This window comes from Primulina eburnea, chromosome 13 (genome assembly GCF_022965805.1).
Source record: "Primulina eburnea isolate SZY01 chromosome 13, ASM2296580v1, whole genome shotgun sequence".
Taxonomy (NCBI): domain Eukaryota; kingdom Viridiplantae; phylum Streptophyta; class Magnoliopsida; order Lamiales; family Gesneriaceae; genus Primulina; species Primulina eburnea.
In genome coordinates, this window is record NC_133113.1 from 31,091,075 (window position 1) to 31,118,076 (window position 27,002).

A 27,002-nucleotide genomic window follows, 5' to 3' on the forward strand; every position below is an offset into this window, starting at 1 on the left:
TGCACATGTACTTGGTATTCGTGTAATTTATCAGACACAAGGAGTGGACTCTATACTTAAAGTGGACAAACCTTCATATTTAAAACGATAAAGAATTTTGTAGCAAAAATATATTATAGAAATAACCTTTTGTAATAACTGTTATGCGTGAAAATTTAAAACATTATACCTCAAAATCGAAATTCTAGTACTGTTTATCATAATCAACATTAACATTATGCTAGCAATTCAAGAATCAAACAAACGATGATACCGAAGCATGCGAATGCTCATCCAGGAACAAAATGAAGGAAAATCAAAACCTTTTTAGAAAATATGAAGTTATAGATGTTCATTGATGACTCTTAACATAGCCCAGTACTACTTATTCTCATAAAGAAACTAGTATTTAACCAAAAGAGTCCACCCTTACTCAAAAGAGAACTCGAACAACATGCTGTGCTGGTATTTCTCGCGTGGCTGAACCACCACTGAGGGGAAGTTTGGTTGATTGATGGCATTTGGAAATCCTTGTGTTTCGAGACATGCAGCAGCATGTTTATTGTATACTGCACCCCCTTTGCCAGTGATTCCGTTGACATAATTTGCAGTGTAAAATTGCATGCCAGGAGCATTAGTCCACAAATTTAGTGTCCTCGAGCTAATGGGATCCTTCAGTTTTGCAGCATGCTTCAATCCCAATTTCTCGTCTCCACAGTCAAGTACATAGTTATGGTCGTATCCCATCCCAACCTCATGGATACGGCTACCAATCTTATTTTCAGCTGTGAAGTCAAATGGAGTGCCTTTGACAGGAATGATCTCCCCAGTTGGAATAGTGTGTTGATCCACGGGAGTAAGATGGTTTGCATATATTTGTATGGTGTGATCAAGAATGTTACCAGAATTGTGACCGGCCAGATTCCAATAGGTGTGCTGAGCTAAATTGATCAGTGTTGGCTTGTTTTCCGGCACTGCTTCCATGTCAAGTCTCAGTGTAGTCTTGGAAGTAAGTGTGTATGTCGCAGTGAGAGAAACATCACCTGGATAGCCTGTAATAAAAATATACAAAAGAAATGGTAGTATAAACAATAGTTCTGTCGGTGTCAGCAAACCAAATACAGGGGGTTACCTTCCTCTCCATCCCAACTTTTGTACTTGAAGGTAATTGATGGATTATCACCCTGCTTATGCTCCACAACATCCCAAATAACCTTGTCGTATCCCTTGTGCCCACCTTCAAAAGAGAAGGTTCGAAAGATTGTATGGTGTTAGAAAATTGGAAATTTTCAGGAAAAATACATCACGTGGCCTTCTAGATATAGATTTGTCGTCATTCCAAAAAGTAATATATGCAGCCTCAGCTGATATGAAAACACAATGCACTTCCTTCCTCTTCGCTTTATTATCATCATATCTCTACCAAACAGCCATACCATGATATATCCATTAGCACCAAAATAAAGGGCAGCAAGCAAACATAAAAGACAAATATACAAATGAAACAATCACTACCTGATCTATCATACATTACACGAAACTGTGAACTAAACAATCTGCGATTAACATTTGTGATTCTCGCTTAATGTTTGAGCTTTATTAAGAAGCTGAAAGGCCTATACCAGCATGGTGAACTTTTACACATGTTTTCTCTCTTCACAATAACATCACCCGTCAATCTGATATCATACAAGAAGAGATCTGATGACTTTGAGGAAGGCTGATTATCAAGAAGAACAATTTTTCCTTCATTTTCATGGGTAAGAATCAATTTACCATATGCGAGACAAATAGGGCTCGGCTCTAAAACTAATGAAGCAAAACAACACTCGAGTTATATAAAATTCTTCTTGAGCTACATTTCATTCACTCATGAAGAAATATAAATATATTCATCTTCTTTTAAATACTGATAATTATATTTTATATCCAGAGAATTTGATTCTGGAATCTATAAAGATTTTTACTTTTCTAAAGTTAACACCGAGGTATAGCAGGTCGATAAAAAAATCCATCAACAGTCAACATCAATAAACATCCACAACCAAGAAACATCAACTTCACATGACATATAATCGTTATTTAAGGCACATGTTCAAGGCAAGACAATTGCTTATTGAAATGAAGCCAGATGCACCAACATATAATGCCATATAATCTAGATGTGAAATAAAAATACTAAAAACAACACATTTTACTTCTATTCTTCAAAAACTATTATACAATAAAACAAATATTATAATGTACAACCGAATATCAGAAGTTACTATGTTGAATTTCACAATAAATTAATAATCCCCACAATTAAGACAAGTTGGTGTTGGCTGGTTTTTGTCCTGCGATTGTCCAATTAACATGAATGTGTACATGGTGGATATTATTTGATATATTTCCGGCTTTCAGCTTACAAGTACAAGGGTTTGCTAAAACTAGAACAATGATTTGGGCAACCTTGTCATCGCTCGCTCCTAGGCGATCACATTTAATAGCACACACCAATATAAAAATACATATATGCATTTGATGAAGAATCACAATAATACAAATATATTTCCAAAAACCCTCAATCGCGAGTACCATGGAGACTGTTAGGAGGCTTGTTAACAGGTAATGAGTACTCAACACCATTTAGAGTAAACTTCCCAGCTTTGATCCTGTTTGCCACCCGACCCACGATGCACCCAAAGTAAGGAGCAGCCCCTTTCTGTACATAAACATAAAGGGTGGAAATACCATATTCAGAAAAGGAAATTAATTCACTCGTAAAAATTCATACCCCACAAAGAATCGATGCCCCAAGTCAAAATGAAGAGTGCCAAGTGACAACAAACAAAGAACAACAACGAGTACCTTTATTTACCCTCGACAACACGCCAAGATTCAATTTTTTCACGAGAAAACAACAAGATCGAAATCAAAATCACAAGGGTTTTTTAAATAAATTGATATAAAAATGTCACTGACCAAATATGGCTCGAGCGTGTCAAATCCCAGAACAACATCAGCCAAATTCCCTTCAAATGCAAATACAAAAAAACAGATATTCACACTCAATCCTTCTTCCAAAAATATAGTATTTCACCATGGTTTAGAAGGCCAAATTACCATCTTTATCAGGTACAAACAAGGAGGTGATCGTGCAGCCAAAATTGGAGACATGGACTTGCATAGTGCCATTGTTAAGTTCATAGATCTTGGCCTCTGCCATTGACTTGATTCAAAACTTCTTCTTCCAGTTATTTATTTCCTTCGATTGTGATCGATGGCAGAAATGGCAGAAGGGGGAAGATTATATCGAGAGGACTCGGATTCAGGTGTGGCAGTGCCGTATGAGCTGGCCAACGTAATCGATGACCAGATTACGAAGATATTTTTGTTTATTTTTTAAATAAGATCATAGCAACATTTAAGACTAGGTCAATTTTTTTAAAAAATAGTTTCCATTTAATTTAATTTCTAATTCTATTTCACGTAAATATTAATTTAAATATAATTTTTTCTAACTAATTTATATAATTTTATATAGTTACAAAATATCTATAATTTTAGGGAAAAAATTAAGATGAATTAATTGGCCTAGTTAGTTGAGAATGTATTTTCTTTAAAAAAATTAAAAAATCAAAATCTTAAACATGTAAGAAATTTACATTTCGAAGTAGACAAATCATAGAAAAGGCATGATTAAAATTTCGAAAGGAAGTGTAAAAATGTGATGTTTTTTATTTGACAAATGTGGTATATTATATCGAGTAGATTTCTTGTGAGACGGTCTCAAGAATATTTATCTATGACACGGATCAATTCTAATGATATGCACAATAAAAAATAATATTTTTTTCATGGATGACCCAAATAAGATATCTATATCACAAAACACGACTCGTGAGATCGTCTCACACAAATTTTTGTTTATTCTAAATTAAAATAAATAATAAATGAAATTCTCAAACGATGTGATGTGCTTATTTGTGATTGGTGATTTCTTTTAACTAAGATTTGGATTTCCCTTGAGGATTTGCATTTAAAATCTTTGATCTAAACTTACTCCATTTGTTTGGATGAGTTCTAGTTTGATTTTTCGGTTGTGATGTTAATTATAATATGTTTTTATTGAATGATATTAGTTGAGTGGAATGAATAAAATTATTAGTACAAAGTTGATGTTATTTTTGTAGGATAATGATATTATAATATATTGTTATTTCATTTATAATATTAATTTTCTAATTTTATATTTAATTTTTTAAATTGTTTTCAATAATTTAGTAAATATTTATAATTTGTTCGAAATAATTCAAATTTTTAGAAAATGCGATTATATATGATAATTAGATATTTTGGGTAGGCTACTGATATTCAGTTATCCGATGAGTATGAAAATGCAGATACGGATGAGGATGAAGCTGAATATGAAAATAATAAATAGATATGTGGACGGATAATATGGATACCTACCAAAATCTGACTCACTATCATCCCAAATAGAAACGGTTTACTTATTTCTTATACAATGGAGGTGGAGAATTCTTACGAAGACCGTTTAATCAAAGATAAATGCGTAAGAATTATTTTTAGAATTTAAGATGTTGATGTCAGATTAAATATAATTTATCCAACCAAAAAATTAAAATGAACATCTGTAAGTGATAGATGGATGGTGAAAATTAGATGTTCGATATTGATGACATCGATGCATACATTATATGTAACATAATCCATTTATATAGTTTAAATCTATTTTTTTAAAATCATCCATTTCTTTACGTATTTTGTTTTTTATGAAGTGTTCCACTAAATATCGACCCACTTCAATTGTTTACTTAATAATTTTTAGAGTAGTTTTTTGTACAAGAGTCTCACGGATTTATATCCAAAAGATGGTCGACTAGATTTATACATACAATAAAAAGTAATATTTTTGACGTAAAAATAATATTTTTCCATTCAAATCCTCATTTATTACAAAATATATATTTGATATAAAAATAATATCTTTCGCTCAAATCAACACATATTACATTATTTTTATTCATATTATAACTAACAAAAAATGAAAAATTTGTAGTAAAAATGGACGTCGGGGCCGAAAAGGGCGATGAGTGATTGTTGGTGCTAAGAGGTTGCGCGAACGATGAGCGGCTTCTGACATACTTCTAAGTGAATGGAACATGGATCAACCGATCTTACACTTGAATGAGAGTGATTCAAAGACTGTGCATATATGAGACTGTATAGTTGAGAGAGCTTAAAATATTTGATATGTATTACTCATATTAAAAATGTGCATATTCTTTTCGGGAGCTTATCGCGTAAGAACTCCAAAGTTAAGTGTGTTTGACTTGGGTAATTTTGCGATGGATGACTCCTTGAAAGTTTCATAGCTGCATGTGCTTGAAGAAATAAACATGCTGAAAACACTTGTTGGTATAGTGGGGACGGTGCATTAAAAAAAATAAAATTTTAGACATAAAAAAAAAAAAAAACCATAAGTCGGACCAGTTGAATATTTTGCTTCACAAAATTGAACCATGGAACAATCTCATAAGATTTTTTTGTGATCATGAATAAATATAATTTTAACATTAATTATAATTGATATACTAAAGTGAACGCTTTAAAATATGTAAAGATCTAAACTATTTTTTTGATTTGAATACGGTAGGATCAATACTTTCTTTTTTATTATTAAAAATAGTTGGAAAGTACATATAAAATTATGAATTTAAATTTTAAATACTTTTAAAAATAATCCCCAATTATCAAAATATTAAAGAAATCTATTTTTAATTCCACGTTTTTTAAAAAAAAGCAACTTTATAAATCCAAACACACAGTTAATCTTCTAACCAAGTATAAAACTTGTTGGATATAGAGTCTCACTAGTGGACATCAAGTGGCAAACATTTCCTAGAATTGTCGCTCACCTTTCTTAGGTGGAAAGTTTCATTTCTCCTTTAGGTGTGTGGAGCCTTCTTCATTTTATAAATATTAAGAAAATATATTATGAATTATAAATTTTAATCTAAAAAATATGAACACAAAGAGAGCAAAAAAGCTATTTTTATATATATTATCTCAACTAATAATAAATGAATAATATATGTTCAAAAGACAAAATGATTAACCTCATGACCTCAAAATAATAATATCTTAAATACGCTTTATTATATGTGAGTATGCTCTCAAATAGTCATGATTTCAATTCTCCTGATCTACAATTTCTCGATCGAACTTGTTGTACAAAACTTGTCTGATAACTTAATAATTAAATAATATGTCCATAATTTTCAAATATAGTTAAATATTAAATGAAGATTATATGTCGATTACATTTTAATAAATATCCATATTTTGAAAAAGTAAGGACTTAAATGTAATATTATTATTTTCCCTAAAAAAAAGAATAAAATTATTTTGCATTTAGATTGGATTTCACTATAAGATATGGTAATAATATGGTTGGCTGGTTCCCCGTTTCTACCGACAAACGACCATTTCACAGTCACGCTCAGATCCAGCAAATGATATGGTGTTGGTGCCGCCACCCTCCTCCCCCTCCGCTTCTTCCCTGTCTTCTTCTGATCTCGACACAGAGGTACAAATATTAAATTCCTTTCCAGAAAATTATTTCTTCGAATTTATAAATATATATATATATATTATTACAGTCGACAGGATCATTCTTCCACGATGGAAGTACAACACTAGGCACCCTTATGGGCGTGAACCTCCAGGCCATCACCTTCAGGGCCGCATACCACCGGGAGAATTCCATCTCCACGGCGACATTGGCCCGGAGGAGCAGGAAACCTGAGAAAGTCCGGGGGGTGGTGGCACGGCAGAGGAGAAGGTGGTGGATGCTTTGTGGGGAAGAAGAGGGTGAAGACGTCCGAAGGGCGTCTCTGGGGGAGTATTTGGAAGTGGAGAGGAGGTTTGGAGACTGCAGCGTGGCGGTGGAGCTGGCAGAAGGGATCGTTATAGGACAACCACGTAATGGGCTGGCTTTGTTCGCTGATGGGAGGGTCTTACCTCCGGCGAATTTCGTGGAAGAGTCCTCGCAGGAGGCGGCGTCGGGGAGTTGTAGATTCTCGGCATTGGTGGCGGTGGATCGGTGATGCAGTTTGTGCAGAGTGTTGTAGGGAAATGATCAGCTGGCTAACCTCCTATTGCCCTTCTTTTTCTCAATACTTACCATCTGTCTCCATTTTTCTTTTTATCTTATTTTGACTTGACATGCTTGGCTACTGTTTATTTATACTAGTAAAATTGTACGTGTTATTATTATTTTTAATTTGATCAAATAATATTAAATAATTAACACGAAATTATTTTCGATTTAGAAAAATTGTTCGATTTAAAAGATAATTTTTATTTTGATTTTTTTCTATTTAACATATGGAATGACTTGAAAAGGTTTTTAGTATGATAAGAAGAGTAATTATGAAATTAAATATTTTAGTGTCCTCAAAAGTAGTTATTCTAAAACCCTCACATTTAATATAATAGTATATATATATATAATATTCTTGTTTTTTTACCAATCTCGGTGAAAGTTATTGATTTTAAATATATTGTTATAATTTTAAATAATAATGTTAAATTTTCATATTTATTTTTCATATTAATAAAAATATATATGATTTGTATGTATTATTATTATTTTTAATTTGATTAAATAACAATTAAAACAAAATTATTTTCAATTTAAAAAAAATTCGAATTAAAAAAAACTTTTGTTTAGATTTTTTTTAATGTAAATTATGAAGTGATTTTAGAAGGTTTTTAATAAAATAAAAAAGATAATAATAAAATTAAATATTTTGATGTTATTAAATATAGTTATTCTAAATATCTCACACTTAATAATCTTGATAATATAATAATATAGAAATATAAAACAAAATAACTCAGATTTAGACAACTATTAGTTCATTTATATACTTGTCAATATTATTATTATCGCTAGTAAATTGCATATGTTAGCAGACTTTTAACATGATTTTCTAAACGCACGCATACACTCCAGATATTGTTACATTTCATATTATTATAGTTATAACATGAGAATATAATGGAAGCCATTTGTACTTGTGGATATTTATCAGGCTTACCTTCTCCACATTAATGTGGTAGTGTTATAACATTGGCCCCTATTTGCATGATATGTTTATTGACTACAGATACTTGCAACTGCATAGAGTAACAGAAAAACGTAGCTCAAGAATCATCGATCTCATCGTTTTTTATGTCTAGGAATGGGAACTTAGAGGCATGTAAAAACAAAGTAGTCGACGAGAAGGAAAAATTTTGCTTCGCGGGTGGCATGTGCAAGAATGTAAGCCGAAATGTCTCGTCTTGTCTCACCCCAATTCGATGGATTGGAGGGAAGAATCAACTCGTCATATGTCGAAGCTATTGAAAACAAACAGCACTACGTCCTACTCTTTCTTGGTTTGAGTCTCTTGATAGCCATGAATGTTACTGCAGCAGAAAGTGAGTACCTGGACCAGAGCATATTTACATCAGAAAAACCACTGCTGCAGATCATCACAATGTTACTAGAATGGGGATTAAAACAACTAAAAAGAAATCAACATACAGCCCATGGCAAAAAAAATTAACTTCCAAGAAGTCGCGGACACATTTCCTAGAATCTATGTAGCACGGATACTTTGTTAAAAAATATGAAGTATCAGACATGAACACAGATACGACACGCCGATACGCGTGTTGGATACGGCAAAATTTGTGTCGCTGACTTTTTGTAGGTCTGACCATTCGGATGTCTTGGACACGACTAGGATACTCCATGAATACGGCGGTGAGATGTTGCAGCAAAGAAAAAATTTTGAATTTTAATTTTTTTGCCTTTTCTTCTTAAAGGACTCATCTGATGTTGTACATTGTGTGTGTGTATTTTAATAATTGTCGTATCCTAACCATATGTCTTATATTTTCAAATTTTTCCGTTTCCGTATCGAATACGATACCCATACTGTATCCATACAACATAGCCTAGAATCGACTCACACATGTACCAACTTAGATTAAAGGGAAAAACACCAATCACCGAAAATGTAATACTCAGAAGAAAAATAGTAGCAATGAAGTCTTTTCTAGGCAATCTTTGGACGACTTAAATAAAATACGTGAGGGAAAGAATTGGACAACTCTTTCCAATTACTTCATCCAAGTAGCCTATTTATATCATGGTGAATCTGTGATAACCAGAGGACTAACGGTGCAAAACGCACAAAAGCTCTAGAGCCTAGAGGCAAGGTTAGCAACAAGGTGTGAGCCTTATTGAAATTGGGTGCAATAAGACATATTCTGTAACTTACATACAATTTGAACAAAAGGCACGGTTAAAGCAAGCTTGGGATTTAAGGCACACGCTTCATTGGCAAAAGGAGTGTGCTTCGTAAGACTCGTGCCAAGGCACAAAGACTGAGCCTTGCGCACTCTCAACTACTATATTGATGATATATGCCTTTATAAGTTTATCTAGAAACCCCACTAATCCTAGCATCCTTTGCTGACTCAAATTCTTGACAACCGATTTGATACCTTAAGGTTGGGTAGAGGAACGGAAGATACATCCATATATGATGTAACTGAAAATTGTCAATGATAAATTATGATATAGAAGCCTAATATCTTCAAAAATAAAAACTTGGACAAGCACAAAATTCCAGTCATTTCAATAAAGTTGAAAATAGTAGAAAAAGAGCTCTCAACATTAAGCATAACACTGCTAAAATATGAACGTTGCAAATTGGTACCAATAAATAATGGGAAGACAAAAAGTTTTTCATGTATTGGAAAATTTAGGATTTTTTTTTAAATGTGGAAAACTTAGGATTTGAATGAGAAAAATACTAAGATAAAGTCAAATCAAGTTCATTTAATAAAAGAGGTGTCAAGTAAGTATGAAAAAATGCAAATTTGAATGAATGAATGACTAACCAAAAGGCAACAGAATGATACCTACCATGTTACTGTATAATTAAGATGATCTTGCGGCATTACTGAACTATGAATAAGCGCATTGGCATCCTTTGGAACAGGGTAGGGGCTGCTTGCTTTGATATTGTCATTGATAGCTTCCACATAGATTGTTTTCTCAGAAAGTCCACAAGCTTGAGCAATTGCTGGAACATCAACATAAAACCACTGCGAGTTACCAGGATCATTTGGTGGCACAAATATGCTTGGCTTCTCACTACCACGTATAACACCAACGACTTCTACTGTGATGACAGCTGCATCATGCTCCTGTCAGCTTTAAATACATTGTGATTTTATTTCATAGTTAAGTCATCCATCAACACTAATCAAAACACAAAGAAACAATTTTTACAACCTCGAGTTTTTTTGGTTTGTTAGACCAAAACTGCCACCAAGAAATTTTTGCACTCTCTTTAGTTGGGGTGGAAGAACTGCTTGACAGTCTATCATCCTCTGGTACATGCAATGCCTTGTCTCTCCAACTACGCGGCACCCACCCTCTATTGACTAACACAGGTGATTGCAGACTGCATGAAATTAAACAGTATTTTCAAGAAACTTACCTATATTCTGAAGAAACCATGAAAATAATTGACAATGTGTATTGGGTACATCAAACAACCACTCGTAATTTAATATGAATAAAGCAGATACAAGGATTGCCACTATCATTTTCACAAGAATAGTAAAGCAATCTTTAGTGATAACAGAATAAAACGCTTTGAAATAAAAAAAAATATTTCCCCTGATCATCGAAGTCATGGTAATGTTTTTGAATATTCTCAGAAAACAATTTGGGAAATGTGTATGGGATATATGCTTCATTTCAACTTCTAAATGAAACTTTTTTATTGCAGATGTTACGTCATTAAAATTTTTATTCTGTTGGTGATGTCACATCTCATGTATTGAGCTAATTTACTGGTTTGGGGGTATTTTAGAATCTAAAATATGAACTATTGGGTTAAGAGTATTAGAAGAGAAATATTATGTTACTAGGAGAATGAAAAAGCTTTATACGTATACATCCAAGAATTGCTCAAGGTTGCACTTGGATGAAAAGATTTGATTGAAAGGGAGATATTTGATTTGGGGAGGTATTTGAAGTCATGATAAAGTAACAAAGGGGTGGATTTGAAATTCACCTGCGTAATCTATCAAGCAATCAAATGGATTTGGAATCCATTATTTCAAACCCCTTGATCCGAGCGCACCCTAAATGTTTTCCATGTTCACTAAAAGTTTTGTTCAGCAAACAAATCATAGTTTGAAGACCAAATACTGCATCACATGCAAATCAATTTTGAAAAGTTACATTACTTAACATGATTAAATAGCAAAGCTGGAGGGTGGATAACATCAAATAACATTTATTGGATTGCTTATTTGAATAACTGCTCCAAAATTTTACCTTTCAACATCACCAAGGACTGGAATAAGGGGCGTTATAAGGTAGTATCCGTTTTCAGTGACTCCAGAAATGCTCCTCGAACGTGGGCCAATATATATTGACTTCTTGTCATCAAAAACACCTCTACATTGTATTCTCCTAAACTCCAGAGAATCAGGGTTGCCAGTGGATGACAAGATTTGATTGCCTTTAAGTGGTTCGATTCCAAGTCTACTTTGCCGAAACTCTAGCATTTTTATCTGTACATACAAATCAAGAGGGGTGGGAGGGACCGGATTTCAACCATAGCTCAAATGCAAATAAACTGTTGCATTCATCAAAATCAATTACCACAGTGTACCGTTCGATTGCTCAATGATGATCAAATAACTACGTGACAACGTGATCTCAAGTATTAAGCAATAATAGTCATTATTCTCACGTTTGTGTGTATTGACTAAAAGAGTTATCACAGTTTGCTACCACTCTCAAATACTTCAAATTCTCCCATATTTTAAAAAAGTAGAAAATATACTCATTCAAGTGAAAAGAATCCAACACTACAATGGAAAAGATATCCGCGGATAAGATAACACGACCAGCAATGGATAAGAAACAAAAGCTAACCTTTTCTTGTCTTCTGAAGATCTGCCAAGTGCCGAGGCCAAAAGTAATAGCACCCGGTATAAAAAGAAGTAGCTTCGACCATATTGACCTCGCCCTTTTCTCTGCAAAATCATAAGTCAATGAATACCGCTCCAGAATAGGAGATCGTATCCCGTCCCATAATAAAAAAAAAAAAACCCATTTTCTCACGATATCAACTACTCCTGGAAAAACCCATCGGCCCAGACGCAAAAACAGGGGAATGATTGAATATTTAGGTTAAATAACATGATTCAACCTTGTTCTACATTAGGTGCAGAGATGGCAGGTGCAGAAGTTGAATACAGAGATAATTGCGGTGCCCACTTGAGATTGACTGCGGGACCCACTCGCCGCCGCATATTCCTTGCTATGAAAGGTGATGCCATAGCGGAGATGGTGAGGATGACATCCGAAACGTGGTCGAACTTGAGGAACCCTGGATCAGTGCAGCTGGTGGAGGTTTGGAGTGTAACTGGACGCAGGGTTTATGATTTTTGAAAATGAAAAAATAAGAATAAATCAAATAATATATATAATTGATTCTTTTTCTTTATTTTTTCATTTTCATAACCCCAATATAGTCAGATGTATCTTGATTCAAATAAAAAAATAAATCGAGAAATGTCTACGAGTAAGCATAAAAGGATAATTGTAGAAAAATCCCCATTCAGAAACTCAAATTTGACTTCAGTCCCTAGGTCAGAAGTTTTTGAGCTGCACTCCCTAACATATCAAAAGGTTTGTTTTGCAGTCCCTGGTCGAAAAAAAAATTCGTCTTTAGCGACGGTTTATACCGTCGCTATATAAATATAGCGACAGATATAGAAACACCGTCGCTAAGTTTTAAAATGCGACGGTTTGTATTTTCCATCGGTAATAGCGACGGTTTTTTCTCTTACACGATTGGATACATAAATTGAGAATTTTAGCATATGTTATGAGAGAAACTACTAACAAAAAATGCAAACTCATGTCTCGATTTAATGAAGTAAGAGTTGAGAAATCAATTTTTAACCATGGTTTTAATCCACCTAACACAAGTCAGTAGCATAATAATTTTCAGCACAAAATAGGTTAATTCAAGGAGAATTTGAGGACATAAATTGGGAATTTGAGCATATATTTCAAGGAGAACTACTAGCATAAAAAATCAAACTCATATATCAATTTATTGAGTAAGAGTTAGGAAATCAACTACTTACCATGATTTTAAAATAACTAACCAAAGTTGATATCATAATAATACTCAGCACAAAATAGGTTAACTTCATAACACAAACACAACAATTTTAGTATATATCGTACTCTATTACATACATAAATTGAGAATTTGATTGCGAGGGGACCACTAGCATAAAAAAAAATAAACTCATATATCAATTTATTGAGTAAGAGTTGGGAAACCAACTCCTTACCATGATTTTAATCTACATAACAAAAGTCAATATCATAATAATATTCAGCACAAAATATGGTAATTTCATCATACAACCAAAACAATTTCAGTATATTTCATATTATATTAGGTACACAAACTGAGAATTTGAGCATAAATTTTGAGAGAAACCACTAACATAAAAATACAAACTTGTGTCTCAATTTAATGAGTAAGAGTTGAGAAACAACTCATTACCTTGAATTTAAGCTATTTAACAAAAATAAATATCATAATAATATTCAGAATAAAATAAGTTGATTCAAGTATACAATCACAACAATTTCAGTATATTTCGTACTCTATTGGGTACATAAATTGAAAATTTAAGCATATATTACAAGGGGAACCAGTAGCATAAAAAAGCAAACTCGTGTCTCGGTCTATTGATTAAGATTTGGGAAGTCAACTCCTTACCATGATTTTAATCTACCGAACAAAAAGTCAATATCATAATAATATTTAGCACAAAATAGGGTAATTCCACCATACAACCACAACAATTTCAATTATGTATTATATTGGGTACATGAATTGAGAATATGAGCATAAATTTTTAGAGAAACCACCGGCATAAAAATGCTAATTCATGACTCAATTTTAATGGGTAAGAGTGGAGAAACCAACTTTTTACCATGATTTTAGTCCACCTAACACAACAATTTCAGTATACGACCACAACAATTTAAGCATATTCCGTACTCTATTGTGTACATAAATTGAGAATTTGAGCATATATTCTGAGAGGAACTACTAAAAAAAATGCAAACTAATGTCTCGATTTAATGAAGTAAGAGTTGGGAAATAAACTCTTTACCATGGTTTTAATCCACCTAACACAAGTCAGTAGCATAATAATTTCCAGCACAAAATAGGTTAATTCAAGCATACAATCACAATAATTTCAGTATATTTCATACACTATTGAGCACATAAATTGAGAATTTGAGCATATATTCAAAGGAGAACTACTAGCATAAAAAATCAAACTCATATCTCATATTGAGTAAGAGTTAGGAAATCAACTACTTATCATGATTTTAATATACCTAACAAAAGTTGATATCATAATAATACTCAGCGCAAAATAGGTTAATTTCATCACACAAACACAACAATTTTAGTATATATCGTACTCTATTACATACATAAATTGAGAATTTGATTCCGAGGGGGACCACTAGCATAAAAAAGTAAACTCATATATCAATTTATTGAGTAAGAATTGGGAAACCAACTCCTTGCCATGATTTTAATCTACATAACACAAGTCAGTAGCATAATAATTTCCAGCACAAAATAGGTTAATTCAAGCATACAATCACAATAATTTCAGTATATTTCATACAATATTGAGCACATAAATTGGGAATTTGCTCAAATTGTGAGTTGAGTAACTAAGAGTTTCAGTAGGCCGAGGTGTAAGTCCTTATGAAATGGGTGTGTACAAGAGTTGTACTGTAATTTCCAAAGTCTTTTAGTTATACCTTCTGGAAACAGGAGAAGGGGAGACGTAGAAGATTTTATTTTCGAACTTCCATAGACAACTGCTGCCTACTGTTTTTATTGTCTTTCAATTACTTCATCAGATTGTTTCTGCACATTTTATTGTAATCCATGTGAAAGTATACGCACAAGATAAACTACTATCCCTAACAGGATTTTAGTACCTCATCAGAAAAGAAAGAAAAACGAGTAGAGTTTATTCACCCCCTCTAAACTCAACTTCGATCCTCAACAAGTTGTTTCTCAACTCTTACTCATTAAATTGAGACACGAGTTTGCATTTTTATGTTTGTGGTTTCACTCGAAATTTATGCTCAAATTCCCAATTTGTGTACCTAATATAATATGAAATATACTGAAATTGTTTTGGTTGTATGGTGAAATTACCCTATTTTGTGCTGAATATTATTATGATATTGACTTTTGTTATGTAGATTAAAATCATGGCAAGGAGTTGGTTTCCCAATTCTTACTCAATAAATTGATATATGAGTTTACTTTTTTATGCTAGTGGTCCCCATCGGAATTTGATTCTCAATTTATGTATGTAATAAAGTACGATATATACTAAAATTGTTGTGTTTGTGTGATGAAATTAACCTATTTTGTGCTGTGTATTATTATGATATCAACTTTTGTTAGGTATATTAAAATCATGATAAGTAGTTGATTTCCTAACTCTTACTCAATATGAGATATGAGTTTGATTTTTTATGCTAGTAGTTCTCCTTTGAATATATGCTCAAATTCCCAATTTATGTGCTCAATAGTGTATGAAATATACTGAAATTATTGTGATTGTATGCTTGAATTAACCTATTTTGTGCTGGAAATTATTATGCTACTGACTTGTGTTAGGTGGATTAAAACCATGGTTAAAAATTGATTTCTCAACTCTTACTTCATTAAATCGAGACATGAGTTTGCATTTTTTGTTAGTAGTTTCTCTCATAATATATGCTAAAATTCTCAATTTATGTATCCAATCGTGTAAGAGAAAAATTTTAAAAAAATGGATAACATAGCGACGGTTTTTTCTTAAACCGTCGCTATTACCGACGGAAAATACAAACCGTCGCATTTTAAAACTTAGCGACGGTGTTTCTATATCTGTCGCTATATTTATATAGCGACGGTTTATATTAAACCGTCGCTAAAAACGAATTATTTTTTCGACCAGGGACTGCAAAACAAACCTTTTGATGTGTCAGGGAATACAGCTCAAAAACTTCTGACCTAGGGACTGAAGCCAAATTTGAGTTTCTGAATGGGGATTTTTCTACAATTCTCCCAAGCATAAATCCAAAAAACAAATACCATCTTTAGAAGTATCAATATATGTCCCCTCATCTCAGACTTTATCAACGCGTTTATACTATTAAACATAATTTGTTTTATCTAACAGAAATATGTTTTATGTATTTTATACAATTTTATTATTTATATATTTTCAATACAAGCTTTTAACCATTTTACACATTATTTATGTGTAAGAGATTTGATATATAATATAGATCAAGTCTCTCATGAGACGGTCTCACGAATCTTTATTTGTGATATGGGTCAATCCTACCAATATTCACGATAAAAAGTAATACTCTTAGCATAAAAAGTAGGTCTCACGAATCTTTATTTGTGAGATGGGTCAACTCTATCGATATTCACAATAAAAAATAATACTCTTACCATAAAAAATAATATTTTTTCATGGAGTCTCACAAAATACAACCTGTGAAACTGTCTCACAAAATTTTTGGTTTATAATATATACTAAATACTGAGCACACACATTTTGTCTAATATAATACATGAATGTTAGAGTATGTCTCTTGTGAGACGGTCTCACGAATCTTTATCTGTGAGACAGGTCAACTCTACTGATATTCACAATAAAAAGTAATACTCTTAGCATAAAAAGTAATATTTTTTCATGGATGACCCAAATAAAAGATCTTTCTCATAAAATACGATCCGTGAGACCATCTCACATAAGTTTTTGTCTGAATATTGTACATTATATATATTTTTCTTCTCGAATTTTGATTTTTTTTAATAAAAATAAATATAATATGAGAATTCGTAAAATAATTTTTCTAAAATTAATCATAATCTATTATACTAATAAAAATATTAACAAATAATGATTAGATAAAATATTTTTATTTTCCTCTGTTTGAAAGATTAATTTCAAATCCAAAAATATAATTGTATATATTAGAGACTAAGCTTTGATTAGTTATGTTTTGAATTCTCTCATTTAATTAATATTATAAATGTAATAAAAACATTTATTCCATTTATTAATAAATCAAACAAATGTAGTTATAAGAAATTTCGACAAATGATAAAGATTTTTGTTAGTTTCCACCAAAATCTATAACCACTAATAATAAAATATCTTCCGAAGTTTAGATAGTTCTCTGTTTGACTACCTATTTGGGGATTATAAATTGTACTTATTGCCAACTTAGTATCTAAAGTATTCCGAAGGCTATTCCAAAACTTGGAATCAAATCTACGATCTCAATTATATAAAATAGACATTAGAACTCCATACAATCAAACAACATTATCTACATATATTCATGTCATTTTATTATAATGATATGTGATTATAAATAATAAATGTGCTGATTTGAACAATATGTCGACTATCAATCAGATAGCATCATAACCTCTGTTTGACTTGGGCATATTAGTAACGAAATTCATTGCTATACGTTCCTAATTCTATTGTGATATTCCTAAACATTATAACCTCTGAGTTTTATTTATAGCCTTTAACATGCTAAAATGTTATGTTGAATATGAATTTGGACTACAATATTTCATGAAAAATATATGTGTGTGTACGCTAGCTAGTCAATTTATTCCATCTGGACAAATTGTGTTAGAGTGTGTGTTGCATTTCAATGATAGCATTATGGTAATGAATTTGAATATATTGTCGATACGTGCTGTTGATTGTATCATTGGTATGAACACACAATCAAATTACCGAGCCACTGTATTTTGTTTTCACCGTGTAGTACGATTTAGCCCATATTATAGTAGCAAATGAAATTTTCATGGTCGAGGATCACAAGCTAAGATACTTTTAGTCTCAACAATGAAAATGTTTAGGTTATCATTTTAGGAAACGATGAATATATGATTATAATAAATATTTCACCCAACTTAGAATGATACAGTTGTTGTTGTTTTTTTTTTTTAATTTTTAAAATAACTATTTTTGGAAAACGAATTTTGTTTTAAAAAAATGTAACTTTTATGTTGTATTTCTTTAATACAATGGCAAAAGAGTAGTTTATCCCAGCTCACAGCCATTAGCCCAAGCTTAATTAAACCAAACCACCACACTCAGACCCCTCTCGGCGCATTAACTCACTCTCATCAACCTTTTCACCTCTCCTCTGTTCGTTTCTTCTTACCAAGAAACAGAGGAGACACAACAAGACCCAAAAAAATATATATATATATTCCCCCACTAAACCCAATAATATAGTAGAAAATTGATAGAATAGAGCGAAAGGGAATCTCTGAATCCATTCTTTGACTAATTTCAGGATTACATACTTCACAATGCTTCCCCTGTAAACCCCCCAGATCTCACATTTGGTTAAATGCATATTTAGATTTTGCTGCACAGTTGCTTGTGCTTTCTTATTGGTTTGTGGATATGATTTCGGAGGTTTAGTGGTTGTTTGTTTTTTCTCATTAATGGCGGCTGAAGTGAATTGTGGTGCGAGTTTTGAGGTCCCTCCATGGTTAAAATCTATGCCAGTGGCGCCAGAGTACCACCCCACTTTAGCTGAGTTTCAAGATCCAATTGGGTACATTTTCAAGATTGAAAAAGAGGCCGCTAAATATGGTATTTGCAAAATTGTCCCCCCTGTGCCTGCAGGTTCCAGGAAAACTGTTATTGCTAATTTTAACAGGTCTCTTCTAGCCCGGGCAAAAGAGTTGAGTCCGGGCGCAACTTTTACCACACGGCAACAGCAAATCGGGTTCTGCCCCAGGAAGCACCGCCCCGTGAAGAAATCGGTGTGGTTGAGTGGTGAAAAGTATACCTTGTCAGAGTTTGAGACAAAGGCTAAGAGTTTTGAAAAGAGTTACTTGAAAAAGTATGGAAAAAAGGAGTTACTTGCATTGGAAATGGAGACCCTTTTTTGGAATGCCACTGTAGATAAGCCCTTCTATGTGGAGTACGCAAATGACATGCCAGGATCGGCTTTTGTGACAAGGAGGAGTAATGGCAAAAAGAGTGAAGGTGTGGTGACTGTGGGAGAGACCGATTGGAACATGAGGGGAGTGTCCAGGGTGAGTGTATCTTTGTTGAGGTTCATGAAGGAGGAGATTCCTGGAGTGACTTCGCCTATGGTTTATATCGCAATGATGTTTAGCTGGTTTGCGTGGCATGTGGAGGATCATGATTTTCATAGCTTGAATTATTTACATATGGGTGCTGGAAAGACATGGTATGGTGTGCCACACGAGGCAGCTTTCGCATTTGAGGACGTGATTAGTGAACACGGATATGCTGGAGAAATCAATCCACTTGGTAAGTTTGTAGTCGACTCATCGAAGTTGAGATTAACGTGAATATTAGATTTTGTGAAGAAAAATTGTGTCCCATTAAAAATGGGATGCTCTGTTTTACATTGTTGCAATCTCATGGAGGATTTCCAATTTTCAAATTGCCTATTTTAGAATCATACGTGATTATTGAATTGACTAGTGAAGCCTTTCTCGAGCTGAATTTCATTGAAATGTCCAAACTGTATCTCCATATCTATTTTAGTGCTGGTACCTGCTGCGTCATCCCCTAATGTTGGGCTTATACACGAGCTATTACTTATTTTATTGTATATTGATATAACATTGACATTAATATGATGTGTGGGAACCAGTGTCGATTTTTGCAACCGCTTGAAACAAAACATGGATCCCCTGTTGATATTGATCACTACAGAATAGAGTGTTGACCATTTTGAGGATCACCCTATTGCTATGAAGTAGTTGCGGCCTCCTTCCACTGCCGCTATTTTGCCACAATAGCTGCAATCTTGCATCCTTCTAACCATCCCCTGATACTGAATACCGCTACTCCTATCTACAAACAGTCCCCCAGCCCCCCTAACAACCTAAGATTTATAAATATTCTTACTAATGAATTATTAGTTCTGAAGCTGTGTTGGAAAATATGTTAAATATTAGTTGATAGCTGAAAATAGAAAGCAGTGTTCTTTATCGGCCTTTACTTCGGAAACAATTCCCTTTTGTTGACTGGCAATAAATAACTTCAATATCATAAGTTTCTGTTCTTTTGGCAACATTATTCATTTTTAACAAATTATCGTGAAAGAGGACAACTGATTGACAACTTAGTCAATCTATTGATCAAAGTGGTGCTTACACGAATTGTGAATTTGGTACTGGAATAAGCTGTCTATGGCTTCCAGCATCTCTGATAACTATAACTGATCCTCTTGTGAGTTCTGGACTCATCAGATTGAAGGACACATCAAGGAGATTTTATATTGGTAACCAAAATGAAAGATATAAAAAAAAAATACAGAAATTGATGTTTACTGTTTGAAAACTTGATGTATCAACCCTGTATCCAAAAGGCCAAACCGTGTTGCACACTAGGCAGTTTTGCGTATTATGATTTGAAGCATGGATTCCGGGAACAGTTATTCTTCAAGGAATATTTTGGAATGCTGATTTTTGTTTATTTAGGTTATAGATTACCGCTCTTGAGTTGGAATCTATTAGCTAATTCATGTTACCCTTCATAGTCCACATCATCCACAAAGAAAGAAGATCCAAATTTAGGGGTTATTCATGTAGTGAAGAATAACGGATGCTTCTTTCAGCTGCACACACACACACACACACACACACACACACACACACACTCTTCTCATTGCTTAGATGCCTCTGAATTTCTGTATTTATATACTCAATATTTATCAATTTATCTTTTCATCCAGTGACATTTGCTACACTTGGTGAGAAGACAACAGTCATGTCTCCTGAAGTGCTTCTTAATGCTGGTGTTCCATGCTGCAGGTGACACTTTGCCGCATTATCATGTTAGTATTTACTTCTGTTCTTCATCTGAACATGTATTTTCTTACTAATCTGCTATCTCGAGTTATAGGTTGGTGCAAAATGCTGGAGAATTTGTTGTGACTTTTCCAAGAGCCTATCACTCAGGGTTCAGTCATGGTAAGGCACTTATAATTGTGGAATTCTTTTCCATTCAGATATGTCAGAGTTAAACTGTTGAGAGAAATTGCAAAAGATATATATATTCTTGAAAGATAAAATTATTCATTTTTACACAATATTATCATTTTAGGATTTAATTGTGGAGAGGCAGCTAATATTGCTACTCCTGAATGGTTGAGAGTTGCGAAAGATGCTGCAATTCGCAGGGCATGTATTAATTGTCCTCCAATGGTGTCTCACTTCCAGTTACTGTATGATCTAGCACTTTCATTATGTTCAAGGTTTGTTTCCTATCATGCTCTTTTGATTCATATCAGAAAAATAGCCAAGCACAATTTTCCAGAAATAACGTTATGTTAAAACCTGATTCATCTTAAGTGATGAGTGTTTAGCTAATTTCATGGATTGGAACTCTAAATTTGAACCTCATAAACCCGTGTATTTGCTCATCAGTAAATTTGGAATCTATGATGAAACTGAAGCACTTATAATCGTAACCCTTACTGCTACACTCATTATTAAGGCGGGAATTAAGGGTTTTTTGAACGTTATGTTCTGCGAAGTAAACTCTCTCACCCCAAATAATGGTTATTAAAAGATTTTAAGAGGTGCACCTTTCAACAAAGTATGTGCCTCGTATTTAAAGCATGGGCTTTGGTGCTCCTCAAAGGCTGAAAGTCTTTTATGCATGCCTTAAATGTAATGATGATGCATTTTGAGTGACATGCAAGGTATTGATTTTTCATTTATGCTTACATGCAAACAAATATTTATATTATATCATTTAATAATTTTTTTTTTTGATAAGAAACTTGATAATATCATTTAATACTTAATGAAGTGTTTTTCAGTTTCTTATGTACAGTGTGTTATCCCTTAGTATACCTGGCCCAATGCCTTGGCCTAAGTTCTATGACTCCTTAGTGTGTCTCGCACTTCTAATGTCATGCTTCTGAGTGATATTGTATTAATAGGATCCACACTCCGTCATTACAGCTCTCTAAACTTTTGAACTCTTGTAGCTATTTAAATTTTAATTTTCCATATTGAACACCTTTGTGGTTTACAATCCTCTGTATTAATCCTTTTTCTCTTACAAATCAATATTTATGTCTTTCGCAAAACCAAAATTATATATTTCAAGTCTTCAGATTGCATTTGAAAATCCTCATTTTCATTGTTAAAGAGATTTATGTAATGTTCAAGAGGTTGAATTAACCATGAAAATTTCAAAATTTAAAAAGCAGCCTAAAAGATTTATCTCTATTCTCTCTTGTATTAGATGGAGACTGCTTCATTTAATTTGGGATTTTTACGTTGAAAGAGCTAGATGGACATTCTTCTAGTTGTGCTTACTTCAGGTTTGGATTAAATCAGATTGGCATCATTTTTTCCCTTGGCTGCTCTACATTTTTCCAATTCAGTGCTATCCTATTATTATGGTGCTAGCGTACAACTCTATTTCAATGTTCTCCTCTGTGGTGATTCCAATTATTATGCAAATCCTCTTGCTTGCTCCCCAACCAAAAAGAAAAGTAAATATATAAAAGAACTGAAACAAACAGCATTCTGACATTAATTGGTCTTCATGTTTGAGTTGCTCGGTGTCTTCTTATCATTGTATGATCTATGGCTTGTCCTTCTGTCGGATACTTCATCCTATATTGTCCTCGTAAAAGTTAGGGTCACTATTCTTACAATAAGCAATTAGTATCGTCCTTGTAAAAATTTTGGGTCACTATTCTTACAATAAGCAATTACCGTTACGTTGTTATAAAGACATCTATTAAAATATGGCATGTGAATTATGTTTCTTCAGCATTTGTATTTATTTTACTGCAGCGTACCGAAGAATATTGCCAACAAACCACGGAGTTCTCGATTAAAGGAGAAAAACAAGGACGAAGGAGAGATGTTGATCAAAGAGCTTTTTTGCCAGGATATGATGCATAATAACAGTCTGCTCCACTCTCTTGGAAAAGGATCATCTATCGTCGTTCTTCCTCAAAATTCTCTGAATCTCTCAGTGTCCCCAAATTCTCAGGATGGATTCCATTTTACAGCAAACTTTAGGTTCCCAGGATTATGCAGAGCTAATGTTGAATCGAAGACTTCAAGCTGCAATGTTCATTATGATTTTAGTCTACACGGGGTGCACGTTAAAGAGAGGCTCTGTGATCTAAAGGAAACCCCTTTTTCTTTAGGTAATAGTAATGACATACATTCTATGGGGCATACTGATCCCGATGTAAAGAAGGCTTCTCAATATCAGCAGGGATTGTTTACATGTGTCACTTGTGGAATTCTGTGTTTCACATGTGTAGCCATAGTTCAACCCACAAAGGCCACTGCTCAGTACCTGAAGTCAGCCGATTGTAGCATATTTAATGATGGGGGTATAGCTGGTATCGACCACAGTCCCATAAGTGATGGTACAAATCCTCTAACAAATTCTTGTTCAGGTAATATGACAGGTTAAACTACTATAAACATAATTTATTTTGTGTTTGGGTCAGTTTTTCTTTTGTATTTTCAGTAACTAATCGTTCAAGTTGGATGCCTTGTCTCAATTTTTTCGCTTGGCATTTACCTTACCATTACTGTAACCAAAACATTGTCACGTGTGTTTCTGTTTATATGGATATGCAAGTAAGGTTCTATTTTGTGTAAACAATATTATAATTTGGTGGAAAAACAAACCATAATGCATATTGTGTTCCTTGTATATCATGAATTTGTTGTGTTTACGTTTGTAAAATGGTGCCTATATTGTTGATGATCCCAAACCAAATAATGGTGGGTGGCTTTTGTCGACTATCTGTGGCCTATGATGTGAGCTTCTCATGTTCTTTTGTAGGGATGGTGCAGAAATATGGACTTGTTGATATCCCACCATGTACAGGTAATCGAGTTCGAGCTTTGGATGATGAAAGTTTAGAAATGGATTCTAATGATGAAGCAAGTAAAGGCCCTTCGTCTCTTGGCCTATTAGCTTTGGCATATGGTAATTCCTCTGATTCCGAGGAGAATGAGGATGAAGAAGATTTTCGTGTCAAAGCCAGGGGAACTGGTGAAAGCAGCTACTTGGACAATGGACATGCTTGTGAGACTGCCAATTCAAATATTAATGGCGGAAAAGTAGTTGATTCGCACAAATCTGATTCCTACACAAATTTTGGCCTAGCTAGAGAAACATGCAATGGAACAAATCACCGAAGTTCTGACTCGGATAAGATTCAAACCGATAACTGTGCAGTGATTGACTCTAACTCTTTAATTGATGGGTCAAGACATCAAAGAATACTTAACACGCTAAATAGTAAACCTGTCGCCTATGAGAGCAAAACAACAATGAGCACTGGTTCTGTATCAGTGGAAAATACATCTTTGTCCTTTTACCCTAGATCTGATGAGGACTCTTCTCGATTCCATGTATTCTGCCTTCAGCATTCCATGGAAGTGGAAAAGCAGCTTAATTTGATTGGTGGTGCGCATGTTTTCCTTGTCTGTCATCCTGGTGAGATTCTTTTGCATTCAAAACTTTGAAGTACTCTGGACCTAACAAATCTTCCTGTTCTTAAACTTGGCACTCCTTGTTTAGTAAACCATCAAAATTTGAAGATATCCATACTGGACAATGCGAAGCATGAGCTGAATATATATATTTGAAACTAAATTATAAGATTTCAGCTAGATTTTTTTTCATGAGCTTCTTTGTTGTTGTCGCAGACTATCCCAGTTTAGAATCTCAAGCGAAAATAGTTGCAGAAGAACTGGAAAACGGCTACCTCTGGAATGAAATTGCATTCAGGGAGGCCAATGAGGAGGACGAAGAAAGGATACAGTTAGCTTTAGAAAGTGAAAACTCCATACACGGAAATGGAGACTGGGCGGTGAAAATGGGCATCAACCTTTTCTACAGTGCGAATCTTAGTCGCTCCCCTCTCTACTGTAAACAGATGCCATACAACTCTGTTCTATATAGTGCTTTTGGACGCAGATGCCCAGTTAATGTTTCATCAGCAAAGAGCGAGTTTGAAGGAAAGGGATCAGGCAGGCAGAAAAAGATAGTTGTTGCCGGAAAATGGTGCGGCAAAGTGTGGATGTCTAGCCAGGCTCATCCGCTGTTGGTTGACCAGAATTTAGAAGAACTGGAACTGGAAAAGGGGATTGCTGCCCTGGTAGATTGGCCTGATCTGAGATCCGAGAAGCTATCGGAATGCTACCAAGCTGCTGAAACAACTTCTAAAACCAGCAAAAGCAGAAGAAAGAGGAAAAGCACGGTGGAAAATGGCTCACATGTGACAGCCATATCTCTTGAGGCGGAAAATGTGGATGAACCACCTCAAGATCACGCACTCAGTAAAAGCCGTAAGCAAGTTAAAAGTAAGTGTCAGACCAAACGATTGAAGAAAGAGATTACTGAGGCTGAAAATTTGAATGAATCTGCTGAAGAATTTCCAATCAGTAACGGTTGGACTCAAGTTAGGAGCAAGAGTAGAACCAAGCGAGTGGAGAAAAAGAGGTCTGAGGATGAAAAGTTTGATGAATCTTTTGAAAACCTTCCAATTGGCAACTTTTGTAAGCAAATTAAGAGCAAGCGTGGAACCAAAAGATTGAAGGAAGAGACTAATGACTCCAAAAATTTGGATGAACCGGCCGAAGAATCCCCAACAAGCATCTCTTGCAAGCTAACTAAGAGTAATTTTGGAATGAGGCCAATGAAGGAGACTCGTGAGCATAAAAAAAATCATGAGAACATCGAGAAGTTGTCCAAATTACTCATTGATGATTTCGATGGTGGGCCCAGCACACGACTAAGGAAAAGAGGTGCAAATGCTCGTAAAGATATAGATTCCAGATCGAGTAAATCAAAAACAACAGTAAAGAAATTGCAAACAGATACAAATACAAAGAAACGTCCAACCATGAAAGCTTCTGCCACTTCTACTAACAAGGTAGCAAAAGCCAGAGATGAGGAAAACGAACATCTATGTGATATTGAGGGGTGCACCATGAGTTTTGGATCGAAACACGAGCTGACCATGCACAAAAGAAACATCTGCCCGGTGAAGGGATGTGGGAAAAAGTTCTTTTCCCACAAATATTTGGTGCAGCACCGACGTGTTCATCTTGATGACCGTCCTCTGAAATGTCCCTGGAAAGGCTGCAAGATGTCATTTAAGTGGGCATGGGCGAGGACCGAACATATTAGAGTTCACACGGGAGCTCGACCCTATGTTTGCACCGAGTCAGGGTGTGGCCAGACATTTCGGTTTGTGTCGGACTTCAGTCGCCACAAACGGAAGACAGGCCATAATCCAAAGAAAGCTAGAAGATGATCTTACTCATGAATTTTTCTTAACATGGCTGATTGGCATTTTCAACTGACTCAAATTGATGTGTAGGTCTAGTTCAGTTAGCTTAATGTCGGAACTTTTCATCAGTACAGATGATTATGGTTTGTTCATTGTTCTTATTAGAAAATTAACTCCAGCAATTGGTTAAATGTGAAAGAGAATTGGGTGAAAAAAAAGCAGAAAATTGACTTGCCAAATTTGTTTGTGGGATGCAACATTGCTATTGTAGGGTACTTTTGCTTTCTTGTATTTGGACACAAATCTTATTAATGCTTTCAATTTTAGAAGGTTCATTGTCTAAGTTCTCGTTGGACAATATTTGGAATTATCGAAAACATCAGTCAGATTCGTGGAGTGATCCAAAGGTATATTAAACACCACAAGTACTGCTTTGCAAGATAGCATTATTTCACATTAATTTTTTTTTTTCTTTTTCTGA

General features: G+C 34.1%; 4 protein-coding genes across 4 annotated transcripts; 2 read left to right on the forward strand and 2 right to left on the reverse strand.

The window, feature by feature from the left end:
• Nucleotides 1-285: 285 nt before the first annotated feature.
• LOC140809019 (uncharacterized) lies at nt 286-3,345 on the reverse strand. Its single transcript, XM_073166471.1, has 5 exons — nt 3,085-3,345; nt 2,944-2,993; nt 2,557-2,683; nt 1,112-1,216; nt 286-1,031 (listed from the first exon to the last, which is right to left on the reverse strand). The coding sequence occupies exons 1-5, from the start codon at nt 3,185-3,187 to the stop codon at nt 409-411; spliced, it is 1,008 nt and encodes a 335-aa protein (XP_073022572.1). The 5' UTR covers nt 3,188-3,345; the 3' UTR covers nt 286-408.
• Nucleotides 3,346-6,435: 3,090 nt separating this feature from the next.
• LOC140809020 (uncharacterized protein At3g17950-like) lies at nt 6,436-7,255 on the forward strand. The gene is made up of 2 exons (XM_073166472.1): nt 6,436-6,574; nt 6,648-7,255. Exons 1-2 carry the CDS (start codon nt 6,506-6,508, stop codon nt 7,092-7,094), a joined length of 516 nt encoding a protein of 171 aa, XP_073022573.1. The 5' UTR covers nt 6,436-6,505; the 3' UTR covers nt 7,095-7,255.
• Nucleotides 7,256-8,046: 791 nt separating this feature from the next.
• LOC140810242 (surfeit locus protein 1-like) lies at nt 8,047-12,532 on the reverse strand. Its single transcript, XM_073168115.1, has 6 exons — nt 12,282-12,532; nt 12,005-12,105; nt 11,399-11,637; nt 10,343-10,514; nt 9,971-10,254; nt 8,047-8,480 (listed from the first exon to the last, which is right to left on the reverse strand). Exons 1-6 carry the CDS (start codon nt 12,409-12,411, stop codon nt 8,411-8,413), a joined length of 996 nt encoding a protein of 331 aa, XP_073024216.1. The 5' UTR covers nt 12,412-12,532; the 3' UTR covers nt 8,047-8,410.
• Nucleotides 12,533-18,317: 5,785 nt separating this feature from the next.
• On the forward strand, nt 18,318-26,856 carry LOC140808806 (lysine-specific demethylase REF6-like). Its single transcript, XM_073166078.1, has 7 exons — nt 18,318-19,527; nt 20,963-21,041; nt 21,133-21,200; nt 21,334-21,484; nt 23,046-23,665; nt 24,061-24,720; nt 24,933-26,856. The coding sequence occupies exons 1-7, from the start codon at nt 18,687-18,689 to the stop codon at nt 26,543-26,545; spliced, it is 4,032 nt and encodes a 1,343-aa protein (XP_073022179.1). The 5' UTR covers nt 18,318-18,686; the 3' UTR covers nt 26,546-26,856.
• The last annotated feature ends 146 nt before the right edge of the window (nt 26,857-27,002 follow it).